The sequence below is a fragment of the Lepidothrix coronata genome, unplaced genomic scaffold (genome assembly GCF_001604755.1).
Source record: "Lepidothrix coronata isolate B3197 unplaced genomic scaffold, Lepidothrix_coronata-1.0 Scaffold160, whole genome shotgun sequence".
Taxonomy (NCBI): domain Eukaryota; kingdom Metazoa; phylum Chordata; class Aves; order Passeriformes; family Pipridae; genus Lepidothrix; species Lepidothrix coronata.
The window spans coordinates 1,488,564-1,507,138 of record NW_016690340.1 but is presented as its reverse complement, the minus strand read 5'-3'; the positions used below and the strand labels follow the sequence as shown (position 1 = coordinate 1,507,138).

Genomic DNA, 18,575 nt, shown 5'->3' with positions numbered 1-18,575 from the left:
TGCTGCTTCTTCTGTGCCTAATTTTAAGATTATCCCCTGGAATGTTCCTTGATGTTATAAATAGCCTGCTCCAGAGGCTGGGAGGCACGTGCTCTTTCCCTCTGCAGCTCTGTGGATGTGGACACGTGCAGGGCAGTGCCCCAGCCCATGGTCAATGAACCTCCCAGGACAGGCAGTGCCATCCCCAGGGCAGGGCTGTAACTCTCCCTCCCTGGCTGTGAGCAGGAGTTTGTTTCCCTCACTGATGTGAGCAGATGACCTGTAGTCCTTGTGCAGGAGTTATTCACTTGTGCCTCAAAGGAAATGAGAGCTCAGATTCCAGACACCCAAAACCACTCCATGGATCTGGTGCTTTCCTGTCCTTCAACCATTGCAGCACCAAGAGCCCTGTTGGATCCCTGCTACCGTGGTGGGAATGCAGCTGGATCCAGCAGGGCTGAGCCTTTGGAATCCTTGAATTCCAAGGGCTGTGTATGGAAAACTGCACGAGCCAGTCCAGGGAGCTCAGGGCTTTGGGATACAGGGAGGAGCAGCCCATCCCTCAGCTCCTTGGTGTATCTTGTCTCTCTGGATTGCTCAGTGCTGGGGACATTCCTGCCTGTGTCCTTCACACCCAGAGCAGCCACGTCTTGCCCTGGCTCCAGCCCTGCAAAGTCATTCCCAAAGTCTTCTGGAAAGGACTGGGCAGTAGGTGGAGAGAAGCAGAAAAAGAAGCCACAAGGCTTGTATCCACATCTTAGAGATGTAAAAGCCAGCAGCCTTCTCCTCCTTTGCCTTCTGCACCCCCCAAATAGTTTAAGCAAGTTTTGCTTGGCCTTTTCCAGGCTGTTGCTCCGTGCTGGTGGTTGTTCCAGTCCTGTGGATGGACTCATGGCTTTGCAATGCAAAAAAAACCCCCCAAACCCCCAGGCTACCTGTGTGTGTGTGTGTGTGTAAGGTGATTTATTACTCTTGATAATCAATTTGTTACTGTGGTTGTTTCAGGTTAATCACGTTTTTAATACCCTGAAACCTACTGGAGTGTGACTTCATCCCATGGAGCCCGAGCTGTGCTCCTGTGCCCCTGCCCATGGCACAGTCAGGCAGATCATTGCAGCTCTGGAACTCGCTGCCCACATGGCCCTGGGCTGGTTTGGTGGTGGCCAAGTGCTGCAGAGCTCATCCTGCCAGCAGAAGGCTCGATGCATGAAGCTGAGGGATGAAGTAGTGGAAAAACAGATTGATTTTCCTTTTTCCCTGCAGCGAGGAGCTGTCTGGCAAATCACAGTGGAAATCAAGTGGGATGGGGCAGGGTTTTGATCCGGGGAGGGAACAGCAGGGAGAGAACGGGGGGGTAATTCAGGTAAACTGGGTGTTTTGCTTGGCTCTGCAATGAACTTTGTAATTAACAGTCAAAAACTGGGTCTACAGCGTGGCCAAACAGAGCAGCAGCCTTTGGGTCATGTTTGACAAACATCAGGACCACGGGAGGGTTGTGCTGGCTGTGAGTTTATTTTTGGCTTTTTCCTGTAGCCCCACACGAGTGGAAGGGGACAGGAAGCACAGGGCTACGGAGCTTGGAGTTTTCAAAGGCACTCAGACTAAATATAGAAATTGGTTATTAAGATTTTTTTTTTCCATGAACGTTGTAAACAAATTAGTTCCACCAGGCAGCTCTCTGCGTGCATAGGTGCTTGTGTACCTCTGAAAAAAACCTGATTTCAGGAGCTATTTGTTGTCTTGACTTCAGGCTCCGAACTCTGCTGAGCTGGGAGTGAGGGAAGTTCACCTTCCTGGGGTAATTCAGAGCGTTTGGCTGAACTTCTGCAGCGAAGGGTCCATCGCTCCACTGACTTTATGGAGACAAATCTGCTTCATTTAGCAGGCAGGAGCCCCGCAGCTGAGTGATGGGAGCAGTCCCACGAGGAACCTGCACATCAGCAGCTCTTGTTATACATCTCCTCAGGCCCCAGAGGCAAGTGGGATGTTTGCTCCAGCCCCCCCACGGTGTCCCTTGGATGCTTCTCAGCATCGTTTTTGTTTGAACAGGCAAGGGGAAGGATCCCCCAAGCACCCACAGCTCTTCCTCTGTGGCCTGGAAATGCATCAGCTGCTCGGTGTCGCTGCTGCAGTGTTTTGTTCTTGTCACACATTTCCATTTCTCTCGAGTTTATGATAAGCATCCAAATTAAACTGCGGCCTCAGACGTTTCTGATATTTCCAGGCAGTGCTGATAATGAGTCTGATGCTGTGGTTGTGTCATTTACTCCAACATCTCCAAGCATCAAACAGTCTGTGTACACAGGGGCTGCATCATCCATCACGAGCCCAGCAGTGGCACACAGTGACATTACTCAGGGGGTTGGGGCAGAGAAAGCGGAGCTGAAAAGCTGTGAAAGATCCTTTTAATGTGGAGAAAACAAGATTTTCCGTGTGTTTCTTCCCAGTGGAGCGAGAGTAACACTCCTGTTCTTGCAGGAGCTTGTGAAGAACTGGCAGTTGCCTTCAGCACTCCAAGCTTTTGGGCTGGTATTTCTTATTTTGTGTGCCAGGACCTGCTTTGTTTTGCTGCCATATCTAAAAATCCAGACGACCTGTACCCTGTAGGGGTGTGGCTGAGTCCATAACAGCTCCTCCAGTGTGTTCCCTGGGGCAGGAATCCCGATGGCTCCGGGGATGTTGGACACACCAGGTCCCTCAGAGGGGCAACTGCCCCCTCAGTCACGTGTCAAACTAAGGAATCTTTCCAGACACGTCCTTTGTCCTTTGCAAGGGACATTTGACCTCTGATTAAGAATGGACGCCGGGAGATGTCAAGGAAAGACGACTGGAAGGTTTCTTTTGGTACACAAGGAATTAATAAGGTCTGCTGACATTTCATCACAACAGAAGAATACATAAAGAGAGCTGCCAGCTTCTCTGGCTCCCATGAAAAGATCCTGATTTATGTGGAGCTCAGACTGGTGGGTGGAAGGATTTAAAGATCACAGTTGCCTGTCTCAAACGCTGCTCAGGCCACAGAGGGACTTTGTCATGAGATAAGCACAGAATGAAGCAAAAGGCAGGCTCACACACCCTGGAAAATGCACCCATACCAAAATTCCCCCTGTGGCAAACTGTCCACAAATCACTGGTCAAACAAAGCTCACCCCAAGCTGTGGGACATGTGGCATCTGTGGCCACCAACACCCACCAAAGCCCCCCTGAAAAATCCCCTGTGGATACCTGGAACTTGGACTGTGAGTTAAACCACCACAACGGGACCTTGAGATAGGAAAAAAGGTGGTGCAGTTTGTCTGGGGGGTTGTCTCAGCCCAGGGCGAACAAATCCCTTTGTCCCGCAGGTTTTAATGATGGCAAATCGGATGTATTTATATAAAATTAATTATTTATTATGATAAATGAGCGGGCAAGCGAGCAGATGAAAGATCTTGATCAGAATTATTTATTACAGTGTGTAAAAGCTAAAAAGCTGCTAGTGGGGTATGATACAGCATCAAATAGTGTAGGGCACTGCATCAAAGCAATTTTATTAAAGCAGCTGTATCAAAATAATTATATTAAAGCAATTGTGTCAAAGGTAGCAGAGAGAAACAACCACTAAGCAGAGTTTGATGTAACTCACCACACGACCACAGCAGGTTTCTCTCTTTCTCTTGACCCCTGGGAGTGACCAGGAAGAGGTTTCCCAGCTCCACACACACTCCAAGAGAGTCTGTGGAAGAATCTGCCATGTGAAAGTTGGACTGGGCTTTTATAAAGTGTTTGACTGCCAGCCACAGATTTCCAGGCCAGCCAGCAGCTTATCTGTCACATCCTCCTTCAAAAAGCAGGATGTGTGTTTGGAGCTGGGCGAGCCAGGCTGATTTTAGGATAATTCACCACCCAACCAGTGTCAGCAGTAACTCACCCCAAATAACTTGCACCGTTTGCGTTTCTCTGACTGGATTTTAGGCCTTGCCAGGGTAAATTGTCCTGTCACAGAGGCATCTCTCACTATTTGGGTCCTAACAGTGGGTGATGCTCCAGAAGGGAGTCTCCAGGCTCCCTGGTGAACGCTGGCACCAGCTCCCCAGAGCAGTTTGCTTATCCCAAAGGAAGGTGTAACAAGAGCTGACACAGAAATATGGCTTCTTGAACTGCTCTTAAAAAAAAAATCAATTCTTACCATATAAATGTAAGTCCATTCGGGTGTAATTCCATCACTGCAATCGGGTTACTCCAGGCTTTAAATTGTCCTTGATCACAAAGGAACTCCAAATGATAAATGAGACATTCTTTGTTATTTTGGGATATTTGAGCCAAGTTCTTGGTGTAGGTCAGGTACAGCCAAGTGGTACAGGCTTGTTCACTTCAGGGTTTAATTGATTTCTATGTAAATCTCCTGCTATGCTGTACTTGGATTTCTGATACTCTGCTTATAAATTTAAAATATCCCTTTGAACTATTGCTAATTGGTGATTATTCACTGGTTGTCTTTTTAGTGATCAATTAGTGATTGTTTGTCAACATCTGGCAGCTGCATCATCTCAATGCCTTGAAGTGATTTGTGTTAATGAATTAAACCTCAGAAAATAGAGACCGGTTTGGTTCCCAGGCATTGACACAAAACCTCCTCAAAAGAGTAACAATTGCACAGAATGACAGTTTAACTTGGGGAATGGAGAATAATAACATATCCAGTTGAAAGTGTGAGGGAATTTAGAGAGGGAAAATGTAATTAATTACCTGATCTGGAAAGCAGCCAGAGACGGTGTTTAAAAATCTCATTCTTCTGAAATGTGTCTGGGAATCCTTAATGACTGAGGGATCATAAGACATGGCACATGTTTGCTGGGCTTGGAAACTAAAAAATAAATAAATAAATAAATAATAAAGACAAGCTGTATTTTTTTCCTGCTTCTAGAAACATCTTCTGCTATTTCAGGAACCTGTGTGACCCACACTTGGAGTTATGACCCAGTGCAGGAAAAAAAAGCAGAAGGAGGAAAGCTGCAGCTCCAAAATGAAAAATAAGTCCTCAACACTTGCAAGAAAATAAAAAAAAAAAAGCTTTTGGAAAAAGAAAGAAAATTAAGAAATGTGTTTAATTTAATTTTCATTACTCTCACCTGTGGAAGAAGGCAAAGAAAATGCTTTTATTTCTTTATTTTAACAATTTATTTCCCCCTGCTAGAGAGCAGGATTAGCCTTAATTTTCTAAAGATATTCTTCCTTCAGTCTCTGCTGAATGTGAGGTACGTGAAATTTAGGATTAGTAAAGTTTATCATATTAAAAAATCAGTGCTGGACAAATAAAGGGATGCCATTATCAGTGTCAGTAATTGCTGCTTTCTTTAATAGCAAATTACAAGCTCCTGTTCAATGAATCTGAGGGAATAAAAGCCAAGTTCAGAAGTACTTGTGATGCTAATTAATTATAAATCCATTGCTGGCAGAATTAAAGCTGTACCAGCAGCTCTTCTCCACACCTGGGCAGGTTTGAGGATTGGAAACTTTTTTTTTTCTTAAATTCAAGAAGGGAAAAGCAATTTTGAAAAGTTTTAAGGGAATGGAGAAGTTAATCAAACAGCTTTGGGATTTACATGTGTTTTATGTGACACACCCCATGAGGTTTCAAGTAGCTTTTTGGGCAATAATAAACTAGAAAGCAGCACAACCAAGCAAAGGATTGTTTTAAACACGAACTGTTGTCGCCTCATTTGTTAATTCTCAAAAGGAAATGCTTGAAAACTCATCACATGTGTTTTAGGCGATGCAAAGCTGAAATTTGGAGGGGCTTTTATCTGAAAACTCGGTGTGATCGTAGCCAGGGTAGTTCTAGGGCAGAAAAGGGCACTGTTATCATCATCACCTTGCAGAGAGAAGCTGTGAGTCTAAAAATCACCATCACCCAGGAGAAAAATAACCCCCCCCAGTGCTGGCTGTGACTTCAGGGCAGGGCTGGACCCCTTAGTGCAAAGCCTGTTTGATCCCTGGTATCCCTTCAGAGCTCTGGGATCATCTCTGGGGTCAGCTCAAGTGCTTTAATTAGCAGCAGGGGACATCCCTGAAACAAAAATTGCAGCAGCTAATAAGGATGGGGGGGTTCTGGGTGGGACTGGGATTGAGGGTGGGGGAGTCAGGGGGAGACTTTAATGATTTTAATGATTTTGTGGCCTTTGGCAAAGGTCTGAGGTGAGGGGGGGCAGGGGCTGCTCAGGTTTGGGGTCAGATAAGAAGGATCTCATCTCTGGGTCGTTACTGTTTAAAAGCAGCCTGGGTCTGTCCCAGTTGAGCCCCAGCAGGTTTTTTTGGCTGTGGTGTATTTTGGAATAGAGACAGAATGTCAGGGAGGGTAGGAACTAGACAAAGTCCCTTCCAGCCTAAGCCCTTCTGTGGTGATTCTATGATTTTCCATCCTTTCTGTGCTCGCTGATAACCAGCACAACTGAGCTGTGTCCTCTTGGCCAAACCTGCCCTGTCTGTGACAGATGATGTGGCACCAGATGTGCTGGATTTCCCTTCTGCCAGCACAGACCAGTCCTTTGCTCCCAGCAGCTCTTCTTGATCCTTGTGCCCCATCCCAGAATCCCAGGCTTGCTTCAAACCCCAAGCTTGCAGCTCCTCTCCTGATGTTTCCTTTTCTCTCTCTTTTCCTGAAGCAAATACACCCCTGGCTGGACAGGCCTGCTAAGCCCACTTAGTTCATCGCTGGGCCCAGCTGAAGGTCACCCTGAAAACACTCAGAATTCCTACTGAGCACTATAAATATGCTTTTGATTCATCTTCTCCCGTCCCTTCCATCACGGGGGATGGAGGAGGTGGCCCGGCAGCCCCTCGGCAGCGATGAGTCACTGTCCTGGCTCTCCTGCTTCATCAGAGCACTATTATTCAACAATAATTGTAATTTATGCCTTGAAAGATGCTGGGGAAGCTGCACTCAGGACTTTAAAATCGCCCCCAGGGTGTGATGGGTGAGGGTTGGGCGGCACAGGGTGAGGTGAGGGGACGTTTGGGGGCAGTGGGAGCCCCTGAAGAAGGGGGTTCTTGGTGGTTATAAACTCTCCTGTGTGTCAGTGGGTCTGTGCTTGGGGTGGCACAAACACTGGAGGGGATGGCACAGCCCAGAGGGGACCAAAGCATCCCGTGGGGAGCGTGATGCACATGCTGGGACTGCCGCGCTTCCAACCAAGAAAATAAATAATTTTAAAATTAAAACTCGTGAAATAAATAAAAATAAACCCCCAACACCGCCTTCCTGAAGGGGTTTAAGGTGGGCTGCCTGCAGATTTGGGGGGGGGGGGGCGAAGAAACACCTCGTCAATAAAGGGCGGTGGGACCTCACTGATCAGGTGGTAGATTAAATGAACCAAAGCCCTACATCCCGTTCCCAAAAACAGAAAACAGTTGACTTAGATTCAACAACTCTGATGTTCAAGAGCTTCTTAGGAACAAGTCTGTTAGACCACACTCTGGGGCAACACCCCTGGAGTGCTGTGCCCAGTTGTGGCCCCTCAGCTCAGGAAGGACATGGAGGGGCTGGAGCAGGTCCAGAGAAGGGCAACGAGGCTGGGGAAGGGTGTGGAGCACAAGTGCTGTGAGGAGAGGCTGAGGGAGCTGGGGGGGCTCAGCCTGGACAGGAGGAGGCTCAGGGGAGACCTTCTCACTCTCTGCAACTCCCTGCCAGGAGGGGGGAGCCGGGGGGGGTCGGGCTCTGCTGCCAGGAACCAGCAGCAGGACAAGAGGGCACAGCCTTGAGCTGCCCCAGGGCAGGTTTAGGTTGGCCATTGGGCAGAAGTTGTTTGCAGAGAGAGGGATCAGCCCTTGGAATGGGCTGCCCAGGGAGGGGGTGGAGTCCCCGTCCCTGGAGGGGTTTGAGCAGAGCCTGGATGTGGCATCAGTGCCATGGGCTGGGTGACAAGGTGGGGTTGGGTCACGGGTTGGACTCGATGATCTCAGAGGTCTTTTCCAACACGTTTGATTCCGTGATTCTGTCATACATTTAAATTAAAAATCCTTCGGGGGGCGGAGCTTGGGGCGGGGGGCGTGGCCTGATGGGGCCGTGACCTCCGCAGTGGAAACGTTACGGAGGGGGCGTGGCCCGCGCGATGGGGGCGTGGTCAGGACGTGTCCTTATCTAACATGGTGCGTCCGTGGGCGTGTCCCTGCCGGTGTGGGCGTGCCCGGGCCCGTCTGGGCGTGTCCCCGTGGCGCCGCCCGCGGCCCCGGCGCTCGGTGGGTGCAGGAGCCGCCATGGCGAGCCAGTCGCAGGGCATCCAGCAGCTGCTGCAGGCCGAGAAACGCGCCGCGGAGAAGGTGGCCGAGGCTCGCAAACGTGAGTACGGCACGGCGCGGCTCCTCCAGGCCTCGCCGCGGGCGCTGAGGCGGCGGCGGAACCCGGGGTAGCCAGGCCGGGCCTGTGCCGGCGCGGCCGCCTCAGGCCTCGCGGCCCGGCCGCGGGTGCGCGGTGTGGGCTCGGTGTGGGCTCGGTGTGGGCTCTGTGACCGCTGTGGGACCCCCGTGCCAGGTGTCGGAGCAGCCCTGTGTCTCCTGGCCCCGTCACCGTCAGGCCCCGGCCTGGGCACGGCAGCGGCGTCACTTGGGGGTGCCTGCGCTTATCTCTGTCCTTCCCACCTTTAACTTCTTTTTTCTTGGTGGAAACTGTGTTTCCCATCCGTGGTTAGGCGCTTCAGAGAGCTGAGAGGTATTCCTTGGCGATCCAAGTTAGATTTTATTGTTAAATAAGATAAACTCTGGTTACAAAGAGCCCCAACTTTGCAAATTTTTCCTACTTCAGACATACCTATATCTACTACATCCATCTATATCTAGCTATATCTGTATATCTATATCTATCTATATCTATGTCTATCTATATATTTATCTATATACCTATATCTATCTATATCTATATACCTATATCTATCTATATCTATCTGTGTCTATATACCTATATCTATCTATATCTATATATCTGTATCTATCTATATCTATGTCTATCTATATCTGTATATCTGTATCTATCTACAGCTGTCTATCTTTATCTATCTATATCCATATTCATCTATATTTGTCTATATCTATATTTATCTGTCTTACTTCTTGTTCAACCCCCTGACAGTGTTGCAAGAAGCAGACTTGTGTAGTTCACTCCAATGATGATAAATCTTGGAGGGGAAGACGAGCTGGGAAGTCCAAGAGGGGAAGTTGAGGCAGTGCCCAGTTTTGCTCTGGGTTTCACAGTTGGTCTGGGGCAAAGCTAAGACTAAATGTTCTTTCTGCTGGGCTCTTTTGGGGTCTCCCAGAGAGGCTGCAGGCTCGGGTGGGTTGGGGCAGTGCCAGGCATGGGTACAGGCTGGGAGAAGAACTCGTTGGGAGTGTCCCTGTGGAGGAGGATTTGGGGGTTCTCGTGGATGAAAAGCTGGATATGCACTGGCAGCCAGAAACCAACTCTGTCCAGGGCTGATCCCCCAGCGAGGGCAGCAGGGCAGGGGGGGATTCTGCCCTCTGCCCCCCTCAGGTGAGATCTCCCTGCAGAGCTGCTCCAGCCCTGGGGAACAGCACAGGGAGGACATGGAGCTGCTGGAGAGAGTCCAGAGGAGGCCCCAGGATGATCAGAGGGCTGGAGCAGCTCTGCTCTGAAGATGGGCTGGGAGGGCTGGGGGTGTTCAGCTGGAGAAAAGAAGGCTCTGGTGTGACTTTAGAGCCCCTTCCAGTGCCTAAAGGGGGCTGGTACAAAGGAGGGAGAGAGGCTTTTTTATATGGGCAGAGAGTGACAGGGCAGGGGGCAGTGGTTCTAAACTGCCAGAGGGCAGGGTTAGATGGGATACTGGGAAGGAATTCTTGTCTGTGAGGGTGGTGAGGCCCTGGCACAGGTTGCCCAGAGAAGCTGTGGCTGCCCCTGGATCCCTGGAAGTGTCCAAGGCCAGGTTGGACAGGGCTTGGATCCACCTGTTGTAGTGGAAGGTGTCCCTGCCCATGGCAGGGGTGGAATGAGATGAGCTTTAGGTCCCTTACAACCAAAACCATTCTGGGACTCATTGTATGAGTAAGGGCAGAGCTGAACATTGCCCAGTGCATCCAGTGCCCCAGAGAAGCTCTCCATTGCTCAGAGGGGGAAGCTCCTGGCCGTGGTTTGGTGGGGTGACCCTTGTGCCCCCGAGGTCACTGAGGGAGGCTTGGCTGGTGCCTCCTACCCAGGGGGCTGCTGCAGTAGCAAACTCTGTGGTGATAGTTGTGCACTGGGGAGCTGCAGAGCTGTGGGCAACAAGCTCTGAGTGCTTTCTCTTCTGTCTTTCCCTTGTTTTATTCTCTGGGAGCAGGGAAGAACCGGAGGCTGAAGCAGGCCAAGGAGGAAGCCCAGGCAGAGATCGAGCAGTACCGCCTGCAGCGAGAGAAGGAGTTCAAGGCCAAGGAGGCAGCGGTTGGTTTTCTACCTCATTCACTTCCCTGCAGCCCCTCAGCCTCGTGCTTGGGGTTCCTTGCCCTGAAACAGCCCTGGGGGTGGAGTGTGGTGCAGGAGCAGCACTTCCCTAAGTGCCTTCCTGTGATGCACGGCCACGTGGCACGGAAAGAACAGGGGGAGTGACTCAGATCAGGGTGTCCTGCATCTCAACAGCAGAACTATTGACAGGCAGGGAATTAGATTAATGCACTGGAATTAGATTAATGCACTCATGGGTTGGTTGGTGCCCTGATGGGTGGCAGCCCCCCAAACCTCCTGTGTGTAGCAGTGGCCCATTCCTCCCCTGACAGGCTGGTTTTTGTGGTGCTGGTGTGTTAGGAGCCACTTGCCTCGTAGCTGCTGCTCTTGCTGAAGCAGCTGTAAGGCTTGTGTTCTCCTTCTGTATCCCATGGCTCTATCCTTCCCTTCTGAGCAAGAAGAAGTATTCCCAAAAGGCACAGAACTGAGGCCCTTCACCAGCTGAGGCTGCAGTGCCTGGGTGCCCCTGACAGTTCCAGAATCTTCAGAAAAATGCCCTGGCATCCTCCCCTCTGTCCATCCTCTGGATAGCACATTTCCACCTCCTCTGCAGCTGCATAATCACCTCAGTGGGTCAGGAATAATTTTAACCATTGCTTGTTAGCTTGGCTCAAATCCCAGGCAATTCCCACAGACTTCACTGCCTCTCAGCTGGTTTGGTTTTACTCATCCTTTTCCACAGGGAAGAATTTGAGTCCCAGGGTGTCAGTCTCTTCTTCTGGGCCATTTTCTCCTTTCTTAATGGGAATTTTCTCTCTCTGTCATCGCTGATGGGGCGAGAAGGACATTGTAAGCTGGGAGAGACTCCCTGCTGTGTATATCATGTGGCCCAAGTCCTGTTAGGACCACAGAATATCCTGAGTTGGAGCCACAGGGATTATCAACTCCTGGCCCTGCACAGACACCCCAACAATCCCACCCTGTCCCTCAGAGCATTGTCCAAACCCTCCTGGAGCTCTGGCAGCCTTGGGGCTGTGCCCACTGCCCTGGGGAGCCTGGGCAGTGCCAACCACCCTCTGGGGGAAGAACCTTTTCCTGAGATCCAACCTGAGCCTGCCCTGACACAGCTCCAGCCATTCCCTGGATCCTGTCACTGCTCACACATTTTTATAAAGATTCTCCAAGGGTAGAAGGAATGGGATGGTGTGAATTGTGCTTAAAGTAACTTAATGGTGTTACTTTTCTTGCCCTCTCTAGTGCCCAGGAGTTCCAGGTTCCAATTATCTGTCCAGCAGGGCCTTTATTTTGGGCACTCTTTAAATGCTCATGCTCTTAACTGCTAGTGAATAAATGCTCTCCTGAGTTGGAACAAGATGATCTTTAGGGTCTCTTCCAACCCAAACCATTCAGTGATTCTATAAAAGAGAATAAAAGGCAGGGGCTGAGGCTGAAATGCAAACTTGGACAAGTTTAGGGCGAAATCTGAGCAAAAAATCCAACAGTTCTTTTGGTGTTTTAACATAAACGTGCACGTTAATTTTCCCTCACCAAAGATTAATGGCTGAGATGCCCTGAGACAGTCCAGAAAAACCAAATACAGAGTTTGGTGTGGTGATTTCTTGGTCACACTGCTCACACAGGAGCTTCCTCTTTCCTTTGCTGTCTGCAGGCACTTGGATCTCATGGCAGCTGCACCACTGAAGTTGAGAAGGAGACCCAGGAGAAGATGAGTGTGATCCAGCAGAACTTCCAGAAGAACCGTGAGGTGGTTCTGTCCCAGCTGCTGTCCCTGGTGTGTGACATCAAACCCGAGATCCACGTGAACTATCGCATCAATGGCTAGTGGGGGAAGAAGGAAAACTGTGCTGGGAGTGCTGGGAGTCGTGTCTGAGCTTCAGGTGGAATGTACAGCCCTTGGCCATCCCTTACCTGTCCTTATCCATGTGTTAAATTATTGCAGTGAGCTGTTGGAGTTCTCTTAGTTTCTGTTTTGACCCGGGTTCAGAGCTTATTCAAACATGAAATGGCCACGTCTCACGTCTGGGCTAAGTTATTAAACAAATATAATCCAGTTGGCACATCAGTGCTGCCTGAAGGAGAAAGGAGAGGGAGATTCTGGCCAGATTGAAATGGAGAGCCCGTGTCAGTAATTGTTAAACGTGTGTAACTGTGTTTTCATTGACCAAACTGCATTTTTCAGTGTGTTGCTAAACCTTTGCACAGGGTTGTAACCCTGGGGAAAGAGCTCTCTGGCTGTACAGTGCTGGCTGATCATTTTGAGGTGCTTGTGTTGAATATCCTCTGTGTATTCTGCTGTTGTTGAGGTACAAGTCTGGCACTGTGACACCTGCAAGTAAAAACACTTCACTCCAAAGCCTCCTGTCAGTCTGGTCGTTCCTGCTAACGTGTCCTGGGAATGTTGACTTGTCCTGGGAATGCTGGCAGGTCTCAGTGAGCGCCACGGGAGTCTGGACTCCTCAGAGTGGCCATCAAGTATTGCTAAAACAAAGAGTAAGAGAGGCAGCAACTCTGAAGGTCACAGCAGGTAAGTTCAAACCCATTACAGAGCTCCTCCTCTTGGCTCCAGTCTGATGCTTTACCTGCCAGATCATTCTGAAAACCTTCAGGAACAAATGTTCTTGTGAGCATTAGGGGGAAATAAAGTGTTGCCAGTTGATTGGAATAGTTTGATAGCCAGGTGCTGAGCAGTAATTATCCTTCCTTTGGTCCAGTACTGGTCACTGAGTGTTTGTACCAAGGTCATCCTGAATCCTGTAGCATCCTGTACCTGGGAGCAGGGGGAAAGAAGTGTTTTGGGGTTGTCCTGCATCACTTTCTAGCTCTTTAATCAAAAATACACACGAATATATCAAGGGGTTTCATGTTTTATTGGTTTCTTCCTCTCCCTGTCCCACCAGCAGAATTTTAACTGGTGCAGTTAACAAAAAAGCAGCTTTACTTTTTTTGTTGAGTTTAATTTCAGGCTTTTTGCAGAAAAGGGCCCTCAGTCAGTGTGTCCCTGATCAGATGCACAATTTGTGCAGTCAGGATTTACACAAGGAACCTCATTGATGGTGTTCTGTTCCTCAAGACAGGACATCCTGTATTTCCACAGTCCCTCAGCACTGCAAAGCCTCTTGGACCTCTGGAGTTGGGTTGTGACTGGGAGGGGGGAAAAAAAGCAGGATGGATGTGAATTCTGCAGTCACACGGAAGGAGCAGAGTGCTGTAGTGTCTCCTGGAATATTTTATGGTGCTGCACTGTACTCCTGAAAGGTTCTCTTCAGGAATTCAAGCCATTAAACAAGTTGTAAAACTGAAACAAAAGCTTCCTGCAAAGTCAAAAGTGCCAGGCTGGGGGAAAAAAAACAAACAGGTGGGTATGAGGAGAACAGGATGAAATCAGTTTGAATCAGTGTGGTGGGATGACTGGAGAGGTGCTATGGCCTCATAAAAGGTTACAGCCATGTTAATTCTGGTGTGTCCTTTGGAGATGAAACGTTTCTGCCTGTGGAGAGCAGGTGCTCAGGCTGCAGCAGGACACTGCTCATGAAAGCCCTCCTGGCCTGGGGCTGTAATTAGTGATTTCATCCCCTTTGTTACCAGTGACAGACTCCTGCTCTGGCCAGGAAGGCTGCAGTGTGTGCCCCACTTTCTCCTTTTGGTTCTTAAGTTTCCCTTTGTTAATGAGGACTTTATCCTTCCTCTCTGGAGCAGTGAGAGGCAGGAGAAAAAGGGAAAAATAACCCTCCCTGATCATTTCTTCTTGGCAAATGTGCTGTGAAGTCACTCCCTTCAGAACATGCAGAAGTGCTGCAAAAATAACAATTTTCTGTAATATTTCCCTGAAACTTAACTGTTGAGAATAACTTTGCACTGAAGGAAGGGTTTCCAATTACTGCTCTCCAGGAAGGCTGGCTTTGTTTGCAGCATAGAGATTTTGTTTCAAGTTGACATTTTTTTATCTTGCTCTGGGAAAGGGAGCCCTGGTGCTGTCTGAGTGCCTAAGCCAGGCTGTGCCAGGAAAATACTCTGCAGGGAGCATTCTTCTGACAGAGATATGGAGTGGGAAACGTGGCTTCTTGCCTCTGAAATCTGATTTTCTAGATGTTCTGCAGCGAGTCTGATGAGTAGGAGTGAGACCCAAACCCAGCTGCTGGTACAAATCTGTCCCCAGATTTCCCCTGCTGCTCCTCTGCACAGAGAAGCTGTGGCTGCCCCATCCCTGGAGGTGTTCAGGGGATGGATAGAGCTTGGAGCATCCTGGGCTAGTGGAAGGTGTCCCTGCCTGTAGCAGGGGTGGAATGAGATGAGATTTGAGGTCCCTCCCAGCCCAAACCAGTCTGTGGTTCTGTGATAATCCCTGATGTCTCTTTGTACCACAAGCATCTCCTGTACCACAGAAAGAGCCAGAAGCTGCTTTGGGCACACCCAGCACTGCCTGATACCTTTGATTTGAGGTCCCATCCCTGGAAATACCACCTGAGTGCCAGGAATATCAGAGTCCTGGTGCTGGAGGGAGGTAAGGAATGATCAGCCCTCGTGTCTTGTTGCTGCAGTGTCAGTGAGGGGCTGCTGCTCTCGATTCCTCCCAGTTAAAACTGCTCACAAGTAAACACCTTCCTGGGATCAGACCAGGAGTCACACAGTTCAGTTTGCCTCTGGTCACATCCCTGCTCATCAACAACGGGTTGGAGCTGATTTTTGCAGAGGTTCTTTTCGGGCATTATCTGTGTATTTGTAGAATTAATACTTGTCACCTTTACCGTGCCATTGAGAGGGTGTGTCATCTGCACAAGCTCCAGATGGACACAGGACACGAACACCAGGACATGAGTGTCATCTGGATGGCTTAACATGCAGTCTGAGGTACAATTAGGACACATATTTGTGCTGCTTGAAGCCAGAGTTCAATTTTGAAGGCACATCTGTACTGACAGAGCTCGCTCCCCACTCGGCTCCCACCGTCCAGTGAAGGTCACTGTCTCCTCCTCACTCCTCCAGTCAAGCAAGGAGTTGAAGAGCTCAGCACCCCTCTGGGAGGGGGGCAGAGGGGAAATCAAAGCCCCCCCCAGGCAGGTTGACCCCTCTGCCCTGTGTAATGATGCTGGATATTTGTTTGGTCAGTTCAGAGCCAGGGTGGGTTTGGTCCCCTGTGCCTTCGTTGCAGTTAAATCCAAAACCACGAGAGAAAGGGCTCGTAATGAACAGGAGGGATGAGGTGAGGGGTGGGCAGTGAGGGCAGGGGGGTCCCTGGGTGATCCCACTGGGGGCTGTGGGCACAGGGCCAGGCAGTGCCCTGCTGGGACAGTCATTCAGCCCGTGTGACATGGCAGGGGAGCTGGCTCTGCCTGCCTTTGGGTCACGGGGCTTCCTGGGGCATAAAAATCATCATTTTATAATGTTTAGAGGAGCATTTTGTGTGCTATTTACCTTTTTTTTTTTTTTTTTTTTTTAATTTTTGGTTAGTTTTAGAGAAGTTTTCACCTCTAGAGATCTTCCCTGATCTTTTCCCTTCCTCCCTTCCCAGGGGTGCGGTCCCACTTCAAGTCCTGCATCCAAAACTCCTGGATGCAGTTTTTGGTGTCCTCTGTAGGTCATTTCCTTCTCTCTGCCTGCATTAAACCCGCTCAATTTTCCTCTTCCCCTCTATTTTCCTCCTCTGGAATCTCCCATTTATCAGACATCACTAGTTCTTGCATTAATAACGAGAGAGGCAAGCTTAGAACCCACTAATCCCAGCTGAGGTTTTGACTTCAAGGTATTGAAAGCACTGTCAAGAACCCTCAAAATCAACGTTTTGGTGAAAAAGTTCCCCCAGCTAATCCAAGCAAGGGGCAAAGTGTAATCTTTCTTTGAGGTTGAAAGGAGAAAGCGCTAATTTCATGCAGAAAAGATTGTATCTGGGACTGGCATAGGAATAGAAAATAAATTGGTATTAAATTACATTCGTCTGCCTCAAAATAATCTAATAAAGCATCTTCTGGATCAATAGCTGAATCATTATCCAAGGCACACAGTGAGCTTTCCCTCTTCTAATTTGAGATGCAAGGAAGAGGTTTTTGCATTACCATACTAAAAAGAAGAATACTTGAAGTCTTCATAGGAAAGAGGCAGAAATAGGAGAAAAAAAGATGAGAACCACACTTTGTGCCTTAAGCAAGTGTCATTTCTCATTTGAAAGTTGTAATTTAGGGATATTGTGCAATAAATTTTTACATTTAATGACTGTCAATCTGTCAGCTTTGCTGAGCTGTTTGAGAAAAAAAAAAAAAAAACAACACAACCAGCAACTTAGAGCCTGCAAAAGGACTTTGTGTGCAGGAAGGGCAAGACAAGGCTTTCAATAACTTTGTTTTCCTAATTAGGGCTCACTAGGTAAACATAAATAGGGAAAAGACAGCACAGTTCTCCACTGAAAATGCAATTTCATCAAAAGAAAATGAGATGTGCCAGCGCTGGCTGCAGTGAGCACAGTCCAAACGAGGCTGATGGAGAGAGAAACTGTGACTGTGTGCAGAACGTGGCCAATAAAGCAGGAATCCCAGTCAGGGCTGTGTTATCAGCCTTCCAAACACTGCAAAAAGAGTTCACTTTATCAAAACAGCTAGCAGATATAGAGGAGATATGGTCTTAGGGCAGGGAAAACCAGGCTAAAGTGTGTATGTCTTGTATTTGAAGCAGTAGGACTTGCAGTAGGTAGCAAAGAGCCACCTCAGAAATGATGTTAAGGACATGATGGGGGGTGAGTTTATGGGCAGGAGGGGTCAGAAAAGTCTGGAAAAGCACTTCAAATAGCAGTTTTTTGGTTTTTTTTCCCTGGAATCAGGTTCCCTGTAATATATTCATTAATGCAGCATGTGGAACAGGGAGTACAAGGTATGTCCCAGGCACCAAGCTGGAAAGAGATACAAACAGTACAGAGGAACTGAATCCCAATTCCAAATGATCTTGAGAAGCGGGAGAAATGATCTGAGACCAACAGCATGAGGCTCCCTGCAGAGGAGTGTAACACCAACCTGGGGAGGGGGAAATCAAATACACCAGCCCCAAGCAATCCATAACCTGCTACAGCACTGCAGGAATTGGGAAAAGGGGGGGAAACTCCCCCAGAGCCAGCAAATAACTTGGTAAAGTCAGGTTGGAGCAACCTGGGCTAGTGGAAGGTGTCTCTGCCCGTGGCTGGGGGTTGGAATGAGATGGGCTTTCAGGTCCCTTCCCACCCAAAGCAGTGTGGGATTGGAGCCTCAGCGAGTCTGGTGATCCCAGACTTACAGAGGAGCAGGAGTTTTCTGCTTGTGCCAAGACCCCACGGGGTTTGTGGGCACCTCGCAGGTAATTAGTGGTGTTGCTTTCAACTTTATTGCCCCCACAGGGTTTGGCCTGGGGCATTTTCCCGTGGAGAGCTGACAGTGCTCTTTGGAAGCACTTGGGTGATGGTTCCCGGCTGGAATCTTTGTGTGGGTGAGGAGAGGAGGAAACAAAGCCAAAGCTTTTGATGAGGAGCGTTTGCAAAAGAGCCCAAAGCTTTTCGTGGGTGGGGATTGGAGCTGGTGCCAGCAGCAGGGTTTATCTGATTTTTCTCAATACCTGGATGGTGTTGCTGTGCCAGTTCCCAGTTCCCAGTGTCCCAAGATCCCGTGTAAGCAGCTTTGGAGTCATTCCTGTGGCCTGTGCAGCCACGTGGTGAGATGAACACATCACTCAGCAATGCCTGGGGCAGGCAGGGCTGCAGAAACCCATCCCTCCAAGAGAAGGGTGGCCTTTGCTCCAGGAAGTGTCCACAGGCACTGCAAGAAGCTGCTTTTTTTTTATTATTTTTTTCAACCATTCATTAAAACTAACAGTCCTCAAGACGCTGGATCCGCTCTGTTCCAACCCTCCATGGATCCTCCAGCTTTTGGTGAGCTCTGAAACCACAATTCCCATGCCAAGGAGCCTCCTTTTCGTGGTTTCTCTCAGCATTGTCTCTTTGCACGGAAGAAAAAACTTCTCCCGCACGTGAAGCTGCTCTGGAGGGTCCATCTGACCACGTGCCTGAGCTTTCTGCTTTTCTCCTGGAGCTGCTGGAGAGGAAACTTGCTCCCTATCAGCCCAGGTATGAGGAGGGCTACAATTCCTGCCCTGCGTGTTATCCCTGTTCCTCTGGGCTCTGACGTGACCTTTTGCCAAATGTGAGTGACCTGTTGTC

The 18,575-nt window shown here is 49.1% G+C and overlaps 1 protein-coding gene across 1 annotated transcript; it reads left to right on the top strand.

Annotated features, from left to right (window-relative positions):
* The first annotated feature begins 8,144 nt into the window (after positions 1 to 8,144).
* ATP6V1G1 (ATPase H+ transporting V1 subunit G1) lies at positions 8,145 to 12,758 on the top strand. The gene is made up of 3 exons (XM_017829254.1): positions 8,145 to 8,296; positions 10,284 to 10,384; positions 12,054 to 12,758. Exons 1-3 carry the CDS (start codon positions 8,215 to 8,217, stop codon positions 12,225 to 12,227), a joined length of 357 nt encoding a protein of 118 aa, XP_017684743.1. The 5' UTR covers positions 8,145 to 8,214; the 3' UTR covers positions 12,228 to 12,758.
* Positions 12,759 to 18,575: the final 5,817 nt, after the last annotated feature.